Consider the following 25,340-nt stretch of genomic DNA (forward strand, 5'->3'; position numbering starts at 1 on the left):
TAGTGCTCCACATTATAATGGCTCCATAGTATAATGGCTCTATATAGTGCTCCACAATATAATGGCCCCATATAGTGCTCCACAGTATAATGAGCCCCATATAGCTCTCCACAGTATAATGCGCCCCATATAGTTCTCCACAGTATAATGCGCCCCATATAGTTCTCCACAGTATAATGTTCCCCATATAGTGCTCCACAGTATAATGAGCCCCATATAGTTCTCCACAGTATAATGAGCCCCATATAGTTCTCCACAGTATAATGCGCCCCATATCGTTCTCCACAGTATAAAGCGCCCCATATAGTGCTCCACAGTATAATGAGCCCCATATAGTTCTCCACAGTATAATGCGCCCCATATAGTTCTCCACAGTATAATGCGCCCCATATAGTTCTCCACAGTATAAAGCGCCCCATATAGTTCTCCACAGTATAATGAGCCCCACATAGTTCTCCACAGTATAATGCGCCCCATATAGTTCTCCACAGTATAATGCGCCCCATATAGTGCTCCACAGTATAATGCGCCCCATATAGTTCTCCATAGTATAATGAGCCCCATATAGTGCTCCACAGTATAATGTGCCCCATATAGTGCTCCACAGTATAATGCGCCCCATAGTTCTCCACAGTATAATGCGCCCCATATAGTTCTCCACAGTATAAAGCGCCCCATATAGTGCTCCACAGTATAATGAGCCCCATATAGTTCTCCACAGTATAATGCGCCCCATATAGTTCTCCACAGTATAAAGCGCCCCATATAGTTCTCCACAGTATAATGAGCCCCACATAGTTCTCCACAGTATAATGCGCCCCATATAGTTCTCCACAGTATAATGCGCCCCATATAGTGCTCCACAGTATAATGCGCCCCATATAGTTCTCCATAGTATAATGAGCCCCATATAGTGCTCCACAGTATAATGCGCCCCATATAGTGCTCCACAGTATAATGCGCCCCATAGTTCTCCACAGTATAATGCGCCCCATATAGTTCTCCACAGTATAAAGCGCCCCATATAGTGCTCCACAGTATAATGAGCCCCATATAGTTCTCCACAGTATAATGCGCCCCATATAGTTATCCACAGTATAAAGCGCCCCATATAGTTCTCCACAGTATAATGAGCCCCACATAGTTCTCCACAGTATAATGCGCCCCATATAGTTCTCCACAGTATAATGCGCCCCATATAGTGCTCCACAGTATAATGCGCCCCATATAGTTCTCCATAGTATAATGAGCCCCATATAGTGCTCCACAGTATAATGCGCCCCATATAGTGCTCCACAGTATAATGTGCCCCATATAGTTCTCCACAGTATAATGAGCCCCATATAGTTCTCCACAGTATAATGCGCCCCATATAGTGCTCCACAGTATAATGCGCCCCATATAGTTCTCCACAGTATAATGAGCCCCATATAGTGCTCCACAGTATAATGCGCCCCATATAGTTCTCCACAGTATAATGAGCCCCATATAGTTCTCCACAGTATAATGCGCCCCATATAGTGCTCCACAGTATAATGCGCCCCATATAGTTCTCCACAGTATAATGAGCCCCATATAGTTCTCCACAGTATAATGCGCCCCATATAGTGCTCCACAGTATAATGCGCCCCATATAGTTCTCCACAGTATAATGCGCCCCATATAGTGCTCCACAGTATAATGCGCCCCATATAGTTCTCCACAGTATAATGAGCCCCATATAGTTCTCCACAGTATAATGCGCCCCATATAGTGCTCCACAGTATAATGCGCCCCATATAGTTCTCCACAGTATAATGCGCCCCATATAGTGCTCCACAGTATAATGCGCCCCATATAGTTCTCCACAGTATAATGCGCCCCATATAGTGCTCCACAGTATAATGCGCCCCATATAGTTCTCCACAGTATAATGCGCCCCACATAGTGCTCGACAATTTAATTCTCCTCATACAGTGCTCCACAGTATATTGCGTCCCATATGATACTCCATACAGTACATAGCTCTGCTGTGTTATAGCAGAGCTGTGTCAGTGTGTTCAGAGCACTGCAGCGTGATGATTTCCATGCTGTGCTGGTGGGGAGAAGTGATATGCACCCTGTACTGAACTACTGAAAACAGGCTATGATCATTGCTATCCACTGCCGATACTCACCTCACTCTGGATACTCAACTCACCCTGGACCTCCGCTCCCTGCAGTTTCCTGTCACCTCTAAAAATATCTCCTCTGAACACGTCGGCGGGGAGCGGTGATCTGCAGCCTGTATTGTACTACTGATGTCAGGCTGCAATCAACACTACCCACCGCAGATATTCACCTAACCCCGGACCACCATTTTTAGCCTACAGCTCCTGTCATTGCCCTGCTCGCTGAGCACAGCTGAGACCTGGACATCCCAGGAGGTGTGATTGGACAGCAACCGCAGACTTCCGTATTTGTGGTGTGTAAGTGTTGTTACACACCAGAAATGCAAATGGCAACCCCTAGTGACTTCAGAAAATAATAATTAAAAATGTTTGTATTAAAAATAATTGATTATGTAATGAATAATTATTAATATATGTATCATGGCACTTTCCCTTTAAGGATATACTAGGAGTTGTAGGTTGAGGCAATATAAATGTATATGGAGCTGACCTAACACTGCAATTGATAGCTGCACTAAATTTGTCGAGATATTCATGTACTTGTGGTGGTTCTAGTGATGTATTTCTGTACTCATGGTTGTTGTGATTGTGTATTCTGTAATATTGCTAGTTCTGGTTATGTATTTCTGTACTCCTGGTTGTTGTGATGGTGTGTTCTATAATATTGCTGGTTCTAGTGATGCAATTTTGTACTCAAAGCTTGTTGTGATGGTGTATTGTGTACTGAATGTGGTTCGGTGCTGTATTCATGTACTGATGGTGCTTATGGTGATGTATTCACCTGTACAGAACTGAAAGTGTGAGTTCGATATAAGGTCTAATAACCAGTGTGAGATTTGCTGTTAGATTTCTGTTAGTCATATGGAACATTGAAAAACTACATAATAAATAAAATGCAACATGAAAACCTTGTTTAAGTAGTTGATTTTCTGATCACACATTCCCTTTAAAGCATGTGTTAAAAGCTTAATCTTTGCAAAAAAAAATATTTCCATATGTTTGTTAGAAAATCCACTGCAGAAATTAGAGGCAGACTCCAGATTGCTAGGGTGGATATGCATTTTGATATGCCTCAGATCCACGTGCAGTGGGTGACATCTTCTAGATTCTCTGTGCAGAATTTGTTTGTAGTCACTTGTCAATGATTCAGTTAAAATCTGCTATGTCTGAATAGCAGTACAGATGTCACGCTTATTTTGGTGCAGAATAAACACTAAAATCTGCCTAAGAAGTTACATGAACACACCATGGACGATCCAGTAAATCCTTGATTTGGTGACATTGTCCACAAGTAGTTGTTTAAACGAAGCGTCGTTCAGCATCAATTACGACACATATGAATTCTGTGTTTTGGTGTGGTTAGTGTAATGTTGAAAGGTTTATGCTAATGTTTCCATTAGTAGCTTTTGATGTGCGTGAGATAAGGCTGAATATCAGACAGATGGAAAGTGCTTAGTGCACAGTACTGTAAACTAGTGCCGACTGAGTCACCGCTTGGCCGGATGGTCCTTGTCTGTGAGGTTCTGCCACCCATTCAGATAAATCTTAGTGATACATGTTGTCAATTGAGCAGTAAATGTATGTATAGAGGGTTTATAGCACAATTATGGATTGTGTTAGTACAAGGCTTGATCTTTGTTTTCATTATCTCTTCTAAGATTGACCTCCTGTAAATCCTGATGTGTAGATGGTCATGGCTTCAAATGTGTTGTCATCTTCACACAGCTTCCATTGTTGCTTTAAAATCCAATGAATGTAGATTTTTTTTATAAAGATGGAAACTCCTTTTGCTTTGCACCACCCTTAGTCTTAGTATTATGCTTTCACAGTAGTTGTCTCCTCAAGGTTAACCATTGCCAACATCTGGGAAATCCTTGTCAGCTGTTTTGCCCCCAAATAGACTTGCCTGGCCAGACATTTTCCCTGCTTTTGAAGTATTACATGACTCATAGGATTCAGATCATGGATGGGTTGAGTTTGATATGATGGATGGATTGAGTTGAAATGACTGGAGAGACACTGGACTCCAGAGACACTTTTTGGGTCCACCCTCCTCTGTGTTGTCCATGTGTCCAAATGGGTCATTTGAACAGAGGTTGTATTAATTACCATCTTGGTTACTATTTTGGCTATCGTTTGCCTGGTCATGGGAGGAGAATGAAAAAATAAATTGCAGCAAGTTTACAAATTATTATATGACCAAAGATGCATTAGTGAGTAACCATGTACCCTCATAACTAAACATACAATGTTATCCCACCCTAGTGTTAAGGCTTACTGCATCAAATGAACAGGTTTTAATTATTATGCTCGTGATTGTTATATTTCCCCCTGATTTCTTAGCCTCCTTCTACTTTGTTTCCTTTATTCACGGACTTTCCCCTTCTTTTTCCACCTAACGGTGTGCGTTCCATAGATGCAGCCATTAAAAGTTGTTATTGGGTTCTCAATAAGAGGGGGCCCAGCTCTGATTGGTCCCGTCAACTTTTACATTGGGTGGGAAGAACTCCCGACTAGAGAAGACCTTGTTAGGTGGTATGGAATTTCCTGAAAGTTTGGGGAAGGTGCTTGGAAGTGTTAACAAACACCTAGACCTTCTGACTTGGACGGCCTGGTTGCATAGCAGATGTTGTGTTTGCTTGTCAAGTAGTTAAATCTTTCATTTATAGGTGTCCATGGTAGACCACTCACTATTTTTGGGCAAGAAGGAGTGGAGATAGGATCATGGTAGTGTGACATGTTTATTGGTGTCTTCCCTTCCTGTCTCTGCTTCTCTTTTGTTGCAGGATACAACTTCTGTGTCCTCTGGGACTTTGTGTTTTTCCTTCATACTTGGGAGATCAGTAGTTAAATGTTGTCAGTGTTTTCTTCCACTTGGCTTAGGCGGGACTGCAAGCTATTTAAGCTGGTAAAAGCTTGATCTACACTCCAAATTATAATTTGACTTGCCCTTGTGAAGATCTTTGTATCCTGCTTTGCTTCTCAGTTGACATTCCTTATTTTTTTTTTTACCTTGGCTTGTTTTTTGACTACTCTCCTACCTTACAGCTTTGTCCCTGCCTTGACATCCTAGTATTGACCTGATTACTGGACCATGCTTCTTGCCAGCTTGCATCATCGAACAGCGGCTAACTCCATGTCCCCAGCCTAGGGGGCCCTGTTATCTCCAGGGGTTAAAGGATGAAGGCCAGGGCAACCCATGGGATTTGAAAAACAGAATAGCTAAAGCCAAAATTGTTCATGGTAGACATCTTTAGAGCTGCCTGGTGACCACAAACAGTGTCTCAGTTTCCATTACCAGTTAGCCAGTGTCAGAAATATCACATTGTATTAATAGGTAAAATTTAGGCTATCCATGAGATCATAAATCTCCATGTTGCCTTCTGACATATTGTACATATTGAGCTCATTTACCATATCATCGGGGATCATTTATGTCCTCAGCTGTGAAGGTCTGCCACATCTGCCAGTCCTCTGACAAGTCTACTGATAGAATGAAGCGGATGTTCTGTGCTTTTGTGTATTTACTTTTTCTGAAATGTGAATATCCCTCAGGTGCTCCTGGTCTGCAAATGTGGTTTTAACAAAGGCTTGGGCAAAGTTTGGATGGTAGTATTGTCATTGCTTATGTATGCATGTGAGCTTTTAGCTATTATCAATGCTTTCTCAACCTTTTCATCATGTTATCGTCTATTACTTTGCATAGTAATATGATATTTACATTTTTGGCACTACTGTGACGATTGAAAGGGAATTCCAGATGGAAGCATTTATCACCTATTCGATGGATGGAATAATCCTGTATTGTTCTAAGAGAATCACTACATAGTTTTCTGTACATTGATTTCGTCATGAATTCAATGCCAAAATCTATTTAAAATAATAGTTAAAACATACCTAAGATAAGCTTCGATTTGGAGCTTATTTGAAGTAGTTTCCGCATCAGATTTTTCTTGCCAGTAAAATTCATATAAAAAATCCTGTGTAAACCTAGCCTTAGGTATGTACTGTATGTTCACAAGAAGTTTTTAATGTCGATTTTGAAATGGATTCCGCACTAAAACCTTGTGTCTTGTACAATCGAGTTTCAATTGTGGATTTCCTGAAAAATCCTCGTAAAAAAATCAGCGTATACATACCGTAATATGTATGAATATTGTATGGTCTTCCACTCAAAAGTTTTATCAAAACCTGCGCATTTGCCATAATAATGCACCAAATATTTGGCATGATGCTTTTTTTAACTTGTGGAAAAAACGCAATGTGCTCTATAGACAGGTTTTCTCATTGTAAGGCATGGGTAGCATATTGCAAGCTGATATGAACATTTTTTTAAGTGGATGCGTCAAAAAACTCCATGTGAACATAGCCTCTTAGAACTTCAGATTCTATGTAAACAAGACGTGTAAAAATGACCATAAACAAATTGTCCAAAATCTTTACGGGTTACACATCAGAACGGTGTACAAAGGTACTTAATGGGAATTTATCAATAGGATCAACTCTCCTAAGCCATATATATAGGAATGCAGGTCCTAGAAAGTTGAATAAAATGATACCTTGATATCTATGATCCGATGTTTTATTCCAGAGAAATCCACATTTTTCTTGTATGTCAATGATCTGTTAAGATCTATGGTCTGGAAATAGATCTCCCTGAGAATCTGCCTCCAGAATTTGTTTTAAATAAAAGGGGAGTTACGTGTATTAGACATGTAATGACTGACACATTGCTCTCATAATCACACAGCTCTGCGGTGAGATCAGAACTAACATAATACAGCAGATCTAAGACCTCATTCACACGTCCAGTTTTCTCTACAAATGTTTTCACAGATAGCGTTCCCACCTGTGATAGTTCATTCACATGTCCGTGTTTATTTGTGTACCCATGTCTGATTTTGTTCCGAGAAACTTTCTTTTTTTTCTCCACGTACGAGAAAAACTGAAGACACTCGAACCACACGCTGATGAAACTCTGATCAATCTGTGATCAAAGTCTGATCAAAATAATTGGTCCTTTTTTCTCATACGTGAGAAAAAAGGACGTGTGTTTGAGTCCTAACACGGTACAGCAGAAGTGAACTTTCTCTCATTTCAAACATTTGCAGCAGCACTTGTCCTCCCATAGTGCTGTGAGCTCTGCTGCAGAGTTGTGCCTGATTATAACTAACACAGTACAGCAGAGTTGAACCTTGTCTCATTACAAACATAACGATCACATTTGCAGTTGTCTTCTCACAACGCTGTCAACTCTGCTGTACTACCCTTCACCAAACTCTGTCTGCCCCATGTGATGGAAGTGGAAACCCTATGAGGGGGACTGACTGCAGCTACAAATGTGTTTGTAATGAGACAAAAGTTTAGTTCTGCTGTACTGTGTAGGCTCTGTTCTCATTGCGGAGCTGTGTGTGATTATGAGAGCAAAGTGTAATAATTTCATGTCTCACACTGGTTTAGTAGTGTTGATACTATGGACAGATTTCCTTTAAGATATATGATGAGTCATGCTATACAATAACAAATCTACGAACTAGCTAAATTTATAGTAACACATATTGATTGGAGTGTTGCTGTCGGTTGATGGTACTTTGAAAGTGACGTTAGGCATGCTGGTACTTTGCCAGGATGATATAGCATTTCCATACTGTAAAATATTTTGCCTTGGGAATAATTTGTTCTGCCCTAAGCATGACCAAACATTCCGTCTCAATTCCGTCTGTTTGTAAATCTGCTGTCTGGATTGTGTTAGTATAGTTACACGACTACTATAAAGGTCACTACGTCCAACCTCTGGTAATTCTGAAATAATTGTCTGATTTGTGGCTCTTTAAAGTCTTTCTCTGCATGATGACTAATATTAAACAGCATTATTCAGCTCTGCCTAATTGGTTTGTGATCTGTTCCAGTAAAATAATATGATAGTTGGGTTATATTTCAGGAAATATTTATGTTTCATAGCAATTAGCTTGCTATTGTCATCTGCTGGCATTCTAGACTTATACAGATATCAAACCGAAAAAGTGAGAAGGGGAATAAATAATCGAAAATAATGCAGTAAAATTGTGGCTTTAAAATAATTTGGAATTTTTCATGCGCAGAAGACTCTCCCGAGATGATCAATTAGAAGACCTTTTTCTGATTAAAATATATTATTTCATTTTAGTGTGGAGCCCTTTTTCCTGGAGGGTCTCCACCTGAAGATCAGATTTTCATGGTTGTGAGGTGGCATCTTTTAGTTCCAGTTTTTTTCAGAGAGTAGAGTCCTGAGTAATAGTCATTGTTGCAATTTCAAAATATACAGTCATGTCCAAAAGTGTTGGCACCTTGAAATAGTTCCAGAAAATGAAGTATTTCTCCAAGAAAAATTTTCTGTTACACATGTTTATTTCCTTTCTGTGTATTGGAACAGCACAAAAAAACGGAGAAAAAAGGCAAATTGGATATAATTTCGCACAAAACCCCCCCAAAATGGGCAGGACAGTAATGTTGGCACCTTCAACTTAATATTTGGTTGCACACCATTAGAAATAAATAACTGCAATCAGTTGCTTCTTATAACCATCATCAAGCTTCTCGCACCTCTTAAGTGGAAATTTGGAGCACTCTTCTTTTGCAAACTGCTCCATGTCTCTTGTATTTGAAGGCGCTTTCTCCCAATGGCAATTTGACGATCTCTCCACAGGTGTTCAATGGGATATCTAGACTCATTGTTGGCCACTTCAGAACTCTCCAGCGCTTTGTCTCCATTCATTTCTGGGAGCTTCCTGAAGTATGTTTGGGGTCAGTGTCCTGCTGGAAGACCCATGACCTAGGACGGACGCAAACCCAGCTTTCTGACACTGAGCACTACATTGCAACCCAAAATCCTTTGGTAATCTTCAGATTTCATGATGCCTTGCACACGTTCAAGGCACTCAGTGCCATAGACAGCACAACAACCCCAAAAGGAACATCAAGATCTTTGGAGATAGACTTGTAACCTTGATATTTGTTTATTTTGTTCAACAATTTGGGTTCTGAAGTCCTCAGACAGTTCTGTTCTCCTCTTTTTGTTCTCCCTGCTTAGTGTGGCACACACAGACACACAATACAAGGATTGAGTCAACTTCTGGTTTCAGGTGTGATTTTCATATTGCCCACACCTGTTACTTAACAAAAAAACACCAGAAAACAGGCAGAGATGCTTACCTGTTCAAGGCCTCCAACAATTGCACTAACCAGGGTGCACCAGGCCCAAATAGAGATAGCAAATACACAGGTGCAAATAATACCTATGCAGCCAACCTACAATCAGGAATTGGCCGCTTGGAGCACCCGTGCAAAAAATAGTCTGTATGTGGCATGTTCACACAGGAATGCAAAATATATGGTGCAAAGCCTATTAATGACGCCATATGTATAGCGGGCTAACCATGATGCATCCTGTGTGAACAGAGGCCACAGTGTACAGAGCCATCTAGGGCCCAGACGCACCCTGGAAAAATATACAGTGCACCAAAAACATAACAATGTATGCAAGGTATTGGTTGATATTATGGCCACAATATTGAAGCTGCCAACCCACGTCAAGGGTCCTTGTATCTTGGCAGTCCTGTGTGAACATGCCACATACAGACTATTTTTTGCACGGGTGCTCCAAGCGGCCAATTCCTGATTGTAGGTTGGCTGCATAGGTATTATTTGCACCTGTGTATTTGCTATCTCTATTTGGGCCTGGTGCACCCTGGTTAGTGCAATTGTTGGAGGCCTTGAACAGGTAAGCATCTCTGCCTGTTTTCTGGTGTTTTTTTGTTTAGTATAGTGGAGGTTTTTCCTCTAATGGTGTTTTTTTAGATTAGGACTGCCAAGATACAAGGACCCTTGACGTGGGTTGGCAGCTTCAATATTGTGGCCATAATATCAACCAATACCTTGCATACATTGTTATGTTTTTGGTGCACTGTATATTTTTCCAGGGTGCGTCTGGGCCCTAGATGGCTCTGTACACTGTGGCCTCTGTTCACACAGGATGCATCATGGTTAGCCCGCTATACATATGGCGTCATTAATAGGCTTTGCACCATATATTTTGCATTCCTGTGTGAACATGCCACATACAGACTATTTTTTGCACGGGTGCTCCAAGCGGCCAATTCCTGATTGTAGGTTGGCTGCATCGGTATTATTTGCACCTGTGTATTTGCTATCTCTATTTGGGCCTGGTGCACCCTGGTTAGTGCAATTGTTGGAGGCCTTGAACAGGTAAGCATCTCTGCCTGTTTCTGGTGTTTTTTTGTTTAGTATAGTGGAGGTTTTTCCTCTAATGGTGTTTTTTTAGATTAGGACCACACCTGTTACTTGCCACAGGTGAGTTTGAATGAGCATCACATGCTTGAAACAAAGTTGTTTACACGCCATTTTGGAAAGGTGCCAACAATTTTGTCCAGCTTATTTTTGAAGTTTTGTATGACATTATGTCCAATTTGCCTATTTTTCTCCGTTTTTTTGTGTTGTTCCAATACGCACAAAGGAAATAAACGTTTGTAATAAAATGTGTAATTGCATTAATTTTCTGGGAGAAGTACTTCATTTTCTCTAACAATTTCCAGGGTGGTGACACTTTGGGCCATGACTGTATGCACAGTTGCCATACAATGGCAAAAATACTTTAATACAAAATGTACACAATATTGTCCAAGTAACACTGCCATAAGTTTCCAACACATTATGGCCATTGAATGTCCAAAACAAACTGCCATGAAGTGTCCAAAAAATGCCATCATTCAGTGCCTTATTAGTTTAAAGGTAAAAAGTAAAAGGCAAGGTCCAGACTCCATATTACCTCTGGTTCTACTCTTGAAAAATCAATTCAGCATCAAGAATGGGTGGGGACAGGTCTTTTGGCTCCAATATGGATATCATGTCTTCCATAAAAACTGGTGATATTTTGGCCATGTGAAACTAACCCTGCTATTGACTGCTCACCTGACAGATATACCAGATGGAAATGTTTGACCGATTCTTCACACAAATGTTAATTTTCCAGATGTTTGAGTTAATGTAAAGAATTGCTCAGTGCTACCATCATCCTGTTAAAAAGTATAGGGGAGATTTTTCAAAATTTATCTAAAAAAATAATTGAGTAGTCAGGCTGCTGCATAGAATGATTCTATGCTAAGGCTTGCTTGTCCTTCTGTAGTTTGGTACATATTGTCATTTTGTTATATGTTTTCACATATATACAGAACAGAAAAGAAGAAATCATAATACGAGTGTGAACAGACCCTAATGGATGCTAAAAAATAGTTATCAAACCTGTTAGAAGAAACGGCCACTAATATAGAAATTTCCCTGATATTCTAGCTTGTGGACCTTTCAGTTCAGAGCTCAGTTTTCCCTGTGAAACAGCTCGTTCTTTTTTCTATGACTGGGCTACACTGTGGGGGTCTATTTTTCTTCTCTTGCTAGATACATAATACTTCTTGAAAATATAGTTTAGTTGTGGTCAGACCAAAATGAAGTTAAAGGAAAAAAAGAACAAAACACAGAACAAACAATGGTAAAAGTCCTAACCGTGCAACAACACAGTGTATTTTTCCAAAAATCTCTGCCTCCCTGATGATGCACAGTAAGCCAGGCGTACACTCCCTAGCTTCACAGTGGGAGGGCAGTGTTGATGCAGGACTTAAGGTACCATTACACTAAACGACTTACCAATGATCACGACCAGCGATACGACCTGGCCGTGATCGTTGGTAAGTCGTTGTGTGGTCGCTGGGGAGCTGTCACACAGACAGCTCTCTCCAGCGACCAACAATCAAGGTAAAGACTTCGGCATCGTTGAAACTGTCTTCAACGATGCCGAAGTCCCCCTGCAGCACCCGTGTAACCAGGGTAAACATCGGGTTACTAAGTGCAGGGCCGCGCTTAGTAACCCGATATTTACCCTGGTTACCATTGTAAAAGTAAAGAAAAAACACTACATACTCACATTCTGATGTCTGTCACGTCCCCCGCCGGCGTCCAGAGGGTTAAACTGCTTTCGGCAGGAGCGCTTGCTAATGCACGCGCTCCGGCCGAGAGCTTCCCTGCACTGAATGTGTAAGCGCTGGCCGTAACAGCGGTGACGTCACCGCTGTGCTCTGCTTTACGGCCGGCACTGACAGTTAGTGCAGGGAAGCTCTCGGCAGCAGCTCGTGCATTAGCAGCACTCCTGCCGAAAGCAGTTTTAACCCTGTGGACGCCGGCGGGGGACGTGACAGACATCAGAATGTGAGTATGTACTTTTTTTTTTTAACTGTTACAATGGTAACCAGGGTAAATATCGGGTTACTAAGCGCGGCCCTGCGCTTAGTAACCCGATATTTACCCTGGTTACCATTGTAAAACATTGCTGGCATCGTTGCTTTTGCTGTCAAACACAACGATACACGCCGATCTGACGACCAAATAAAGTTCGGGACTTCTAGCTCCGACCAGCGATATCACAGCAGGATCCAGATCGCTGCTGCGTGTCAAACACAACGAGATCACTATCCAGGACGCTGCAACGTCACAGATCGCTGTCGTTCTCGTTGGAAAGTTGGTCAGTGTGACGGTACCTTTAGACAGCTGTTATCTCTGGCTATACAATTCTCACAGCTCGCTGTGTCCTACATGGCCGCAGCTTCTCTAGGCAAGCACTAGGCACAGGTAAAGCCTGACTTACTGCATATTGTCGGGGAGTCAGAGATTTGCAAGAGTCAGCGGTGATGCCACTCTTTAAAATCGTGATATTCATGACCACGGGGGTGTAACTACTGTGATGACTAGTCTGCAAAAAACGTGCTCACAATTAGTCACCTACTAATTAGCATATCGGCACTGCATATTGTTTTCTGGCATATCTAATCAGTAAGGCAATAAAGTGCTTTTTAGGAAAAGTATAATGATAGCAATAATTACATAGTGACGTTTTTTTTTTTGGGGGGCAGGGGTCTGGGGAAGCCGTCAGGTTCCCTTTAGGGTTTGCTCACACAAGTGTATAACTTGTACGAGTGCTATGTGATGTTTTATCGGATAACACTTGGCCCAATGTTATACTATGGGGCAGTCCAGATCTGTGATTTTCGGATTGCACTCACACATTGAAGTCTATGGGTGCGAGAGAAACATTGGACTTCACTCGGATGTCATTGAGTACAGTCTGATGTACACGTGCAGAGACAATGGAGAAGATGGAGAAACTAAGTTCTCCATCTTCACACCAGTGATACGATTCTCGATTGGAGACAACGCTTTAAGTTGTCAAAACTTGGATACATTCATGATGTAGCTATAAATCAGAAAACGGCATCCAAATTATTTGTAACGGCCTTCAGCTTGATCTCAAGCCATTGCAACTTGATGGACAAACGATCTGTAGAATGATCCATCAAGGTCAAGCCTAGATACTGTAGGTCCACCAGGGTCTTCTCAGCCATTATCTTGATTTGTATCAAGCTATCAGGTTGCTGATCTTCCTCTTTGCCTTGTTCTTTCCATTGTTCCTTCTCCAGTAATTATTATTTTAAATAGTTATTAAAAAAAAAACATTAATTGGTTAATCATACATTTCTATAAAATAATATATAATAATTTGCAGGCAAGTCTAGGGTGAGCACTGCCTTGTTTCATTGTGAAGGGCTTGGAGCTCTAGGTGCAGCTTTAAATGTAGTGATTCCTGAAATTGACTGCACAGCTGGGACCACACATGATCTTTCCTTCAGGATATTTCAGTACTTTGCCTGTCAACAAATTATACTCTTTTACGTGGATTTACAACAGCGCTCTACGGTGGCATAACAGAGGCCGCCTGGCAAAATTCAACTGTTTACATAGAGCATGGAAACGAACAAAGTTTCCCCATACAGCTAAAACACCAAGAGCAAAATTAGCGCTGAACAAGTTCAAATGATCAAAAGAATGTGAAACTTTATCATATGATCTACTGGAGTTGTGGATTTTACAGACTGAAATGTTGAAAGAATGATTATGGTCTAGACTTGTTATAACAGGAAAGCAGAAAATCGCTCAAGTCAAACATTACAAACAGAAGCGTAACTCTCCCGTCCTACAGCGCAACCGTATTTTCATCTTTAATGATGCTTGTAGCATTAGAGGGTGTTCCTACCAAGTTTATTTACCACATTTCCACTTGAAAGAATGTATGGATTAATTAAATTAACCTTATTAGCACTCCTGATTGGCTAATACTCTCTCTTTTTTTTTTTCCAAAAAAAAACTAGACTAGGTGTTTTTTTTGGTATAGAGTTGAACTTAAGACTAGAAAAAATGTCCCCCTGATCCCTGTCCCTTCCTACGAGGTATTCATTACATTGGAGCTATGTAAATAGTATATTAAGCATGCATACTCGCCTGCTTTATGAATGTGGAGGACTATATGCCAGGTGGGGCATGGGTTGGACAACCAAGGTTTTAGACATCGATGTAGATCTCATAGGTAGGACCCACATCTATCATACATTTATGGCATATTTTAGGTAATTGGGAATACTCAGAGACTATATATTGTAGGGATTGTACACACTTGGGTGCGTCAGGAAGAAGACAGGAGGCTTGTTCCATTAAAAGTTCAGTCTGGTTTATTGCTTCATAAACACAGAAGCAAAACAGAAAACAAACGGCCTTTAGATCACATCAACAGCCTCGATTATATAGGCTGTTAACCAAAGCCTGAGGTGAGGTATGTGCTTTCATGCACTATAGAAAATACTCCAGGTTACATCACATCTCTGCGACACATACCTCCCATTGACTACGCAACCATTAGCCACGCTACAATAATTTGAGCATTTTTCTTACCTACAGTGGGGGAAATAAGTATTTTATCCCTTGCTGATTTTGTAAGTTTGCCCACTGATAAAGACATGAACAGTCTATAATTTTAAGGGTAGGTTAATTTTAACATTGAGAGATAGAATATCAAAAATAACATCCATAAAATGACATTGTGTAAATTATAAACATGTATTTGCATTTTTCAGTGAGAAATAAGTATTTGATCCCCTACCAACCATTAAGAGTTCTGGCTCCTACAGACCAGTTAGATGCTCCTAATCAAACTTCTCCAGATATCTCATATTTGGAGGCGCCTTCTCCCAACAGCAATTGTAAGATCTCTCCACAGATGTTCAATAGGATTTAGATTCGAACTAATTGCTGACCACTTCCGAACTCTCCAGTGCTTTTTTTTCCATCCATTTCTGGGCGCTTCTTCAAGTATGTTTGAGGTCGTTGTCCTCATGGAAAACCCATGACCTAGGATGCAAATCCAGCTTTCTGACACTGAAGACTTCATTTCGACCCAAAATCCGTTGGTAATCTTCAGATTTCATGATGCCTTGCACACAGACAAGGCACCCAGTGCCAGAGACAGTAAAACAACCCCAAAACATTTTTGAACCTCCATCATATTTGTCTGTAGGTACTGTGTTCTTTTCCTTGTTTCCGTTTTTGGTAAACACTAGAATGATATTCTTTACCAAAAACTCCATCTTGGTATCATCTGTCCATACGATGCTTTCCCAGAAGAATTTTGTCTTACTCACGTACATTTTGTCAAACTGCAGTCTAGCTGTTTTATGTCTTTGTGTCAGCAGTGAGGTCTTCTTGGGTCTCCTGTTGTGAACTATACTTCTTGGCTCCCTCTTATGGTCACTAGTGGTTTGGCACTTGGATTGTCTTTTCCCAGGTTGGTACTCACCTGGTTCGTTAGGCCTGGGGTGTTGCTATTTAAACTTCCTGGATTCTCAGTCCAGTGCCTGGCATCGTTGTAATCAGTTCATTTCTGTTTGCTCCTGTCTTCAGGTCCTGGTTCTTTGCAAGATAAGCTAAGTCCTGCTTTCTTATTTTTGTTTATTTGCATTGTTCATATTTTTGTCCAGCTTGTACAAAATGTGATTCCTGATATCGCTGGAAGCTCTAGGGGGCTGATATTCTCCCCCCTCACCGTTAGTCGGTTCGGGGGTTCTTGGATATTCGGCGTGGATATTTTGCAGGGTTTTTTGCTGACCATATAAGTCATCTTACTATCTTCTGCTATTAGTCAGTGGGCCTCTCTTTGCTAAAATCTAGTTCATTCTTACGTTTGTCTTTTCTTCTTACCTCACCGTTATTATTTGTTGGGGGCTTGTATTATAACTTTGGGGTCTTTTCTCTGGAGGCAAGAGAGGTCTTATTTTCCCTGATAGGGTTAGTTAGTTCTCCGACTGGCGCGAGACGTCTAGAGTCAACGTAGGCACGTTCCCCGGCTACTGTTAGTTGTTTGTGCTAGGATCAGGTATATGGTCAGCCTAGTTACCACTTCCCTATGAGCTGGTATTTATGTTTGCAGACTTTGCTGTAATCTCCGAGATCCTCTGCCATTGGGATCATAACAGTATGCCAGGCCAAGTGAATAGTTAATGCATTGCAGAAGCGGGATTAAAAGAAAAGAAGTTCTGAGTTTTGTTTTTTTTTTCTTCTCTTTCTTCCTTCCCCTTTTTCTCTGAGTGGCTTGAAGCTTTGCTGCAGACATGAATGTTCAGACCTTGATTACTAGTGTGGATCAGCTTGCTGCACGAGTGCAGGGCATTCAGGATTTTGTTGTTAGCAGTCCTATGTCAGAGCCTAAGATACCTATTCCTGAGCTGTTCTCTGGAGATCGATTTAAATTTAGGAATTTTAGGAATAATTGTAAATTGTTTCTATCTTTGAAACCTCGTTCGTCTGGAGATTCAGCTCAGCAAGTTAAAATTGTTATCTCCTTCTTGCGTGGCGACCCTCAGGATTGGGCTTTCTCGTTGGCGCCAGGAGATCCGGCATTGGCGGATGTTGATGCGTTTTTTCTGGCGCTCGGATTGCTTTATGAGGAGCCTAATCTTGAAATTCAGGCAGAAAAAGCCCTACTGGCTATCTCTCAGGGCCAGGATGAAGCTGAAGTGTATAGCCAAAAATTTCGGAAATGGTCCGTGCTTACTCAATGGAATGAATGTGCTCTGGCCGCAAATTTCAGAAATGGCCTTTCTGAAGCCATTAAGAATGTGATGGTGGGTTTCACAATTCCTACAAGTCTGAATGATTCTATGGCGCTGGCTATTCAGATTGATCGGCGGTTGCGGGAGCGCAAATCCGCTAATCCTCTGGCGGTGTTGTCTGAATGGACACCTGTCTCAATGCAATGTGATCGAATCCTGACTAGAACCGAACGACAAAATCATAGACGTCAGAATGGGCTGTGTTTTTACTGTGGTGATTCTACACATGTTATATCAGCATGCTCTAAACGCCTAACCAAGGTTGTCAGTCCTGTCACCATTGGTAATTTGCAGCCTAAATTTATTTTGTCTGTGACTTTAATTTGCTCATTGTCTTCCTACCCTGTTATGGCGTTTGTGGATTCAGGTGCTGCCCTGAGTCTTATGGACTTATCGTTTGCCAAGCGCTGTGGTTTTGTCCTGGAGCCTTTAAAAGTTCCTATTCCTCTCAGAGGAATTGATGCTACGCCACTGGCGGAAAATAAACCGCAGTATTGGACACAAGTGACCATGTGCATGACTCCTGAACATCGGGAGGTGATTCGTTTTCTTGTTCTGCATAAAATGAATGATTTGGTCGTTTTGGGTCTGCCATGGTTACAGACCCATAATCCAGTTTTGGATTGGAAGGCTATGTCTGTGTCGAGTTGGGGTTGTCAGGGAATTCATTGCGATTCTCCGTCGGTGTCTATTGCTTCTTCGACTCATTCAGAAGTTCCTGAGTATTTGTGTGACTATCAGGATGTATTCAGTGAGTCCAGGTCCAGTGCTCTTCCTCCTCATAGGGACTGTGACTGCGCTATAGATTTGATTCCTGGCAGTAAATTTCCTAAGGGACGATTATTTAATTTGTCTGTACCCGAGCATGCCGCGATGCGTTCTTATGTCAAGGAGTCTTTGGAGAAGGGGCATATTCGTCCATCCTCTTCCCCTCTTGGTGCGGGATTCTTTTTTGTGGCCAAGAAAGACGGGTCTTTGAGACCTTGTATAGACTATCGGCTTCTGAATAAAATCACTGTTAAGTTTCAGTATCCTTTGCCACTATTGTCAGACTTGTTTGCTCGGATTAAGGGTGCCAAGTGGTTCACCAAGATAGATCTTCGTGGTGCGTACAACCTTGTGCGCATTAGGCAGGGAGATGAATGGAAAACTGCACTTAATACGCCCGAAGGTCATTTTGAGTACTTGGTGATGCCCTTTGGGCTCTCTAATGCTCCTTCAGTGTTTCAGTCCTTTATGCATGATATCTTCCGGAAGTATCTAGATAAATTTATGATTGTTTATCTGGATGATATTCTGGTTTTTTCTGATGATTGGGATTCTCATGTAAAGCAGGTCAGGATGGTGTTTCAGGTTTTGCGTGATAATGCTTTGTTTGTGAAGGGCTCAAAGTGTCTCTTTGGAGTGCAGAAGGTTTCCTTTTTGGGTTTTATTTTCTCCCCTTCTGCTGTGGAGATGGACCCAGTCATGGTCCGAGCTATTCATGATTGGTCTCAACCTACGTCTGTTAAGAGTCTTCAGAAGTTCTTGGGGTTTGCTAATTTCTACCGTCGTTTTATCGCTAACTTTTCTAGCGTTGTTAAACCTTTGACGGATATGACCAAGAAAGGTTTTGATGTGGCTAATTGGGCTCCTGCAGCCGTGGAGGCCTTCCAGGAGCTGAAGCGCCGGTTTACTTCGGCGCCTGTTTTGTGCCAGCCTGATGTCGCACTTCCCTTTCAGGTTGAAGTGGATGCTTCTGAGATCGGTGCTAGGGCTGTTTTGTCGCAGAGAGGCTCTGGTTGCTCTGTGATGAGACCATGTGCTTTTTTCTCTAGGAAGTTTTCGCCTGCTGAGCGGAACTATGATGTTGGTAATCGGGAGTTGTTGGCCATGAAGTGGGCATTTGAGGAGTGGCGTCATTGGCTCGAGGGTGCTAAGCATCGTGTGGTGGTCTTGACTGATCACAAAAATCTGATGTATCTCGAGTCTGCTAAGCGCCTGAATCCTAGACAGGCTCGTTGGTCATTGTTTTTCTCTCGTTTTGACTTTGTGGTCTTGTACCTGCCTGGTTCGAAGAATGTTAAGGCTGATGCTCTTTCTAGGAGCTTTGTGCCTGACTCTCCTGGAGTCTCGGAGCCAGCTGGTATTCTTAAAGAGGGAGTAATCGTGTCGGCCATATCTCCTGATTTGCGACGTGTGTTGCAGAGATTTCAGGCTGGTAGACCTGACTCTTGTCCACCCGACAGACTGTTTGTTCCTGATAAGTGGACCAGCAGAGTTATTTCCGAGGTTCATTCCTCGGTGTTGGCAGGGCATCCGGGAATTTTTGGTACCCGAGATTTGGTGGCCTTCCTTGTCACGGGATGTGCGGTCATTTGTGCAGTCCTGTGGGACTTGTGCTCGGGCTAAGCCTTGTTGTTCTCGTGCTAGCGGGTTGCTTTTGCCCATGCCCGTCCCGAAGAGGCCTTGGACACACATTTCCATGGATTTAATTTCTGATCTTCCGGTGTCTCAAGGAATGTCTGTCATCTGGGTGGTGTGTGATCGTTTTTCCAAGATGGTCCATTTGGTGCCCTTGCCTAAGTTGCCTTCCTCTTCCGATCTGGTTCCTTTGTTTTTTCAGAATGTGGTTCGTTTACACGGCATTCCTGAGAATATCGTGTCTAACAGAGGATCCCAGTTTGTGTCCAGATTCTGGCGATCTTTTTGTGCTAAAATGGGCATTGATTTGTCGTTTTCATCTGCCTTTCATCCTCAGACTAATGGCCAAACGGAGCGAACTAATCAGACACTGGAGGCTTATTTGAGATGTTTTGTTTCTGCGGACCAGGATGATTGGGTGACCTTCTTGCCATTGGCTGAGTTTGCCCTTAATAATCGGGCTAGTTCCGCTACTTTGGTTTCGCCATTCTTCTGCAACTCTGGTTTTCATCCTCGTTTCTCCTCGGGTCATGTTGAGTCTTCTGACTGTCCTGGGGTGGATTCCGTGGTGGATAGGTTGCAGCGGATTTGGAATCATGTGGTGGACAACTTGAAGTTGTCACAGGAGAAGGCTCAGCGTTTTGCCAACCGCCGCCGCGGTGTGGGTCCCCGACTTCGTGTTGGGGAATTGGTTTGGTTGTCTTCTCGGTATGTCCCTCTGAAGGTTTCCTCTCCTAAGTTTAAGCCTCGCTTTATTGGTCCTTATAAAATTTTGGAAGTTCTTAACCCGGTTTCTTTTCGTTTGGATCTTCTGGTGTCGTTTGCCATTCACAACGTGTTCCATAGGTCTTTGTTGCGGTGGTACGTTGTGCCTGTGGTTCCTGCTGTTGAGCCTCCTGCTCCGGTGTTGGTTGAGGGCGAGTTGGAGTACGTGGTGGAGAAGATCTTGGATTCTCGTCTCTCTAGACGGAGGCTTCAGTATTTGGTCAAATGGAAGGGCTATGGTCAGGAGGATAATTCCTGGGTGGTCGCCTCTGATGTTCATGCGGCCGATTTGGTTCGTGCCTTCCACGCTGCTCATCCTGATCGCCCTGGTGGTCTTAGTGAGGGTTCGGTGACCCCTCCTTAAAGGGGGGGTACTGTTGTGAACTATACTTCTTGGCTCCCTCTTATGGTCACTAGTGGTTTGGCACTTGGATTGTCTTTTCCCAGGTTGGTACTCACCTGGTTCGTTAGGCCTGGGGTGTTGCTATTTAAACTTCCTGGATTCTCAGTCCAGTGCCTGGCATCGTTGTAATCAGTTCATTTCTGTTTGCTCCTGTCTTCAGGCCCTGGTTCTTTGCAAGATAAGCTAAGTCCTGCTTTCTTATTTTTGTTTATTTGCATTGTTCATATTTTTGTCCAGCTTGTACAAAATGTGATTCCTGATATCGCTGGAAGCTCTAGGGGGCTGATATTCTCCCCCCTCACCGTTAGTCGGTTCGGGGGTTCTTGGATATTCGGCGTGGATATTTTGCAGGGTTTTTTGCTGACCATATAAGTCATCTTACTATCTTCTGCTATTAGTCAGTGGGCCTCTCTTTGCTAAAATCTAGTTCATTCTTACGTTTGTCTTTTCTTCTTACCTCACCGTTATTATTTGTTGGGGGCTTGTATTATAACTTTGGGGTCTTTTCTCTGGAGGCAAGAGAGGTCTTATTTTCCCTGATAGGGTTAGTTAGTTCTCCGGCTGGCGCGAGACGTCTAGAGTCAACATAGGCACGTTCCCCGGCTACTGTTAGTTGTTTGTGCTAGGATCAGGTATATGGCCAGCCTAGTTACCACTTCCCTATGAGCTGGTATTTATGTTTGCAGACTTTGCTGTAATCTCCGAGATCCTCTGCCATTGGGATCATAACAGTCTCCTGCCATAGTGTTTAGTTTCATTCAAATGTCGACAGATAGTTTGCTCTAACACTGATGCACCTTGAGCCCACAGGACAGCTTGAATTTCTTTGTAACTTGATTGGGGCTGCTTATCCACCATCCGGATTATCCTGCGTAGCAATCTTTCAATAAATTATCCTTCCCATCTACTTCCAGGGAGATTACCTACAGTGCCAAGGGTTGTAAACTTCTTGATTCATGTTGCGCACCGTAGACAATGGAACATCAAGATCTCTGAAGATGTTCGGATTCCCTCTTATTCAGCAAGCTATAGCGCTTGCCAAATAAGTTGCAGAGGCTTCCTGGATCGCACCAGCTGATCAGCGCCGCAGCTGCATGTGTCGCGGCTGTATGACAGTCACAGCACATGCATGGAAAGCCTGTTTGTTGGACTCTCCATGCATGTGTCGTGACTGAAGAGGCAATTTGAATATTAAATTTCCCAGAGGAGCATTGCATGGCGAATAAGCCTCCTTACCTTGTCAAGCCAGAGCTGGCATGTCACTCTTCACAAGGAGAAACCTTACCCCTTAGACCTCAGTCCAGAGCCTCTCACCTAGCCAAATCAGTTCTCATGCTTTGCACTGACGAGGGCCAACAGCCCGAAACAGCGTGTCTGCGAATTGAGATACTGATTTGGCTTTTAGCCTAAGTCATATTGCTCGACTCGTTAAAGGGTTGATTGTGACTTGTAGGATCGCTACTTCCAACAGGTGGCGCTATAGAGTTCAAGTCCTCTTTTTTTTTTTCTCTGAAGAGGCAATTTGCATATGTAATTTTCTGGGATAAATGCTTCATTTTCTGGAACAGTTTCCAGGGTGCCAACACTTTCAACCATGACTATACTGTGTATCTCTTCTGTAAATATTCTTTTTTTAATTTTTTGCTGAGAGGGTGGGCTTTTCTTGGCATGATGTCTTTTCTGGATTAAGCCATGTAGACGATTCTTCTGGTCCTCCCTCTTCCCCTCTCACAGCATGAATCTTACACACAGGTAGAAGCAGAAACAGTAAAATCATCCTTATCCTCCCAGCAACAGTTTCACATAGTAATGGCATGTTCACATAACTGTATTTTCAGTACTTGTTCTGTCTGTAAAAAAACAGACTGCACTCGGACCAATGTTATTCAATAGAACAGTGTAGATTAACTTTTTTCTAACGGACCGAATCTGAGTATGAAAAAAATGACAACCTACACTGGTTTCTTCCGTAAATCGTATGAGACTCACATGTTCAAGTCTTTGTGTGCGCCAAAAAACCCAAACGGAATCCATATGTACAGCATCAGATTTTTACGGATACATTGTAATTCTTTAGCATAGGAAACTTTTTTTTTTTAACCATAAAATTTTTATTTTATTAAATATTGTATAACAAAACAGGGTCGTACAAGTATTTAGTTTCTGTATAGTGTGCATGAATAATAAACGATATAAACGATGTAAGGCTATAAATGACCTTAATTTTACAAGCATAGGAAACTTTAAATGATCTTGTAAATGATTGATAGTAATTATGTAAAATAGCGAATTGCACACCAATGACAAGTGAGAAAAAAATCGTCCCAAATTTTTGGGATGAAACGCTGATGATTTTTTATATGATTCGTCATGTATGTTTCAGTGTTTCAAAGAGTGTCTATAGGTACAAAAGAAAAATCTAAATCCCTCCTTAAAGCTCATTCAGATGTCCATTTTTCACGTACACATGCTGTCCGTGGTTTACGTGGATAGCTTTGGTTCCTGTGACAACCTGTGGGGCCATTCATACGTCTGTGAGTTTGAAAATCTTGGCGACGTGTCTGATTTTGTCCAGTCAAAATTGGCAATGCAAGTTTATGGGTCCATGAAAAAATCGTACTTTCACTCGGTCCGAGTGCGGTCTGGTTTTCACCGACTGTCAGAAAGGAGAATGTTGAGGGTTTTTTTCTCCACGTATGCGAAAAGCTGATGACACTTTGATCATAGTTTGAGCAGATTGTGGTCCAAGTCTGACCAACATAATCTAATGTGGCTACCAGGTACACATAAACTGGCCAATTTATGCACTAAACGCTCTCATTTTTTTCATATTTCTAGTGCAGTAATGCAGTTCAACTTTTATGTTTCATGTTTGCATGTTTTAGCGCTGCAGTGTGCTGCCTTATTTATTTGACTGTGTACGAGTTGGTGACTCTAGGTTCAGCACCTGTTCACACTTGATCTATGTTTGGATGTGACGGTCAGTTTTTTGAAATTTGACCAACATAATCTGTCCATTTCTCTCATATGGGAGAACATTGGACTTCTAAGTGAACCCTTAGGCATTTGTAGATGTGCTTTACATGCAGTGCAATCAGATGTACTGCATATTTTTAGTCTTTTCCTTCACTAGATATCCCTTACGTAAATGTTAATCTTTGTTCATTTTTCCTGGGCAGGTGGGCTCTTCTTGGCATAATATCAAATCTGTCCCATGTGATTTGAGCCAATTAGATGACTCTGCTCCTCCTGCTCCCTCTTCACTTCTCACAGCATCAGCACAGACAGAGACTGTCCCATAATCATCCTCCTTCCCTTTTACAATTTCGTTGACTAAGGGAAATAATCTTTAGATTCTAAGAAGATAAGAATGTTTCATATATTTATATATTCTATGATTCATAAAAAAATGTTGACCACCCGCAATAATTCAACAGTCATAAAGTGATTAATCAATTACTACCGCTAAATAGAATTCTCTGTATTATTTTTTTCAAGGCAACAAGAGAAACGTTAACGAATCACTGCACTAACCTGGGAGACTCGCTTGGAAAAGAGAACGACATAGCCTTAATAATCGATGGGCAGACCCTGAAGTATGCGCTCTCATTTGAAGTCCGTCAGTGCTTCTTAGACTTGGCGCTTTCTTGTAAAGCCGTTATCTGCTGCAGGTACAGAAAACTTCCCGCTATGTTTGTACTTTATGTTCATAACAGCCATCATAATCTTGAAGTGGTTATTTCTGGAGTTGGGGATGTAAAATCTATACTGGATCTTGTAAAATAGCTTTTGTGGGAAATGTATAGCACAGAAAGATTTAACAGCCAAATCAATACAGGGAAAAAGCGTTTAACTGGAGCATTTATTATGAGCAAAACAGAAACTTTAGATAATCTCAGCTGGAAAACTACAATGTAACCAGATGTTGATTTGTTTTATATTTCCCTTCCCATTTTTATTTGAGATACTGTACTTTCGAAATGTTTCTTTGCTTGACAACTAAGGTGCTGATTTTTTTTTGTTTTTCAAATTTTTTTTAGTAACTTTTTTTTAAAAAACTAATGAATCTAAAGTATGACCAACAAACCTGCTAATCAGGTTAAAGCCATCAAATGGGGTGTAAAAGTAGAAAAAATGTTTGTTTGTTTTTTATTTCCCACAAACGTGCTCACTTTTGTCCATTGCTTGTCTGTTAGGCTACTTTCACACTAGCGTCGTACAACGCACGTCGCAATGCGACGTGACGATGTACCGACGCATACTGTGGCAAAAAAACACAACGGGGGCAGCGGATGCAGTTTTTCAACGCATCCGCTGCCCCATTGTGATGTCCGGGGAGGCGGGGGTGGAGTTCCAGCCGCGCATGCGCGGTCGGTAAAGGCGGACACGACTCACCAAACAACATTACACGACGCACCAAAAAAGACGGTCCGACGCAACACGACGCATCCGTCGCACGACGGATGCAACGTGTGGCAATCCGTCGCAATGCGTCGTTAATGCAAGTCTATGGAGAAAAAATGCATCCTGCAAGCAATTGTGCAGGATGCGGTTTTTTTCCAAAACGACGCATTGCGACGT

The 25,340-nt window shown here is 41.9% G+C and overlaps 1 protein-coding gene across 3 annotated transcripts in view; it reads left to right on the forward strand.

Moving 5' to 3' along the window:
• The window catches only part of ATP8A2 (ATPase phospholipid transporting 8A2), a 1,034,865-nt gene that overhangs the window by 457,093 nt on the left and 552,432 nt on the right, over positions 1-25,340 (forward strand). For all 3 annotated transcript variants that reach the window (XR_013224076.1, XM_077298312.1, XM_077298313.1), the window contains one exon: positions 24,258-24,430. Coding sequence is in view for 2 of the 3 variants with exons in the window: in XM_077298312.1 (XP_077154427.1) it covers positions 24,258-24,430 (173 nt within the window). In the remaining variant the exon portion in view is untranslated. The remainder of the gene's footprint in view (positions 1-24,257; positions 24,431-25,340) is intronic.

This window comes from Ranitomeya variabilis, chromosome 3, assembly GCF_051348905.1.
Source record: "Ranitomeya variabilis isolate aRanVar5 chromosome 3, aRanVar5.hap1, whole genome shotgun sequence".
Taxonomy (NCBI): Eukaryota; Metazoa; Chordata; class Amphibia; order Anura; family Dendrobatidae; genus Ranitomeya; species Ranitomeya variabilis.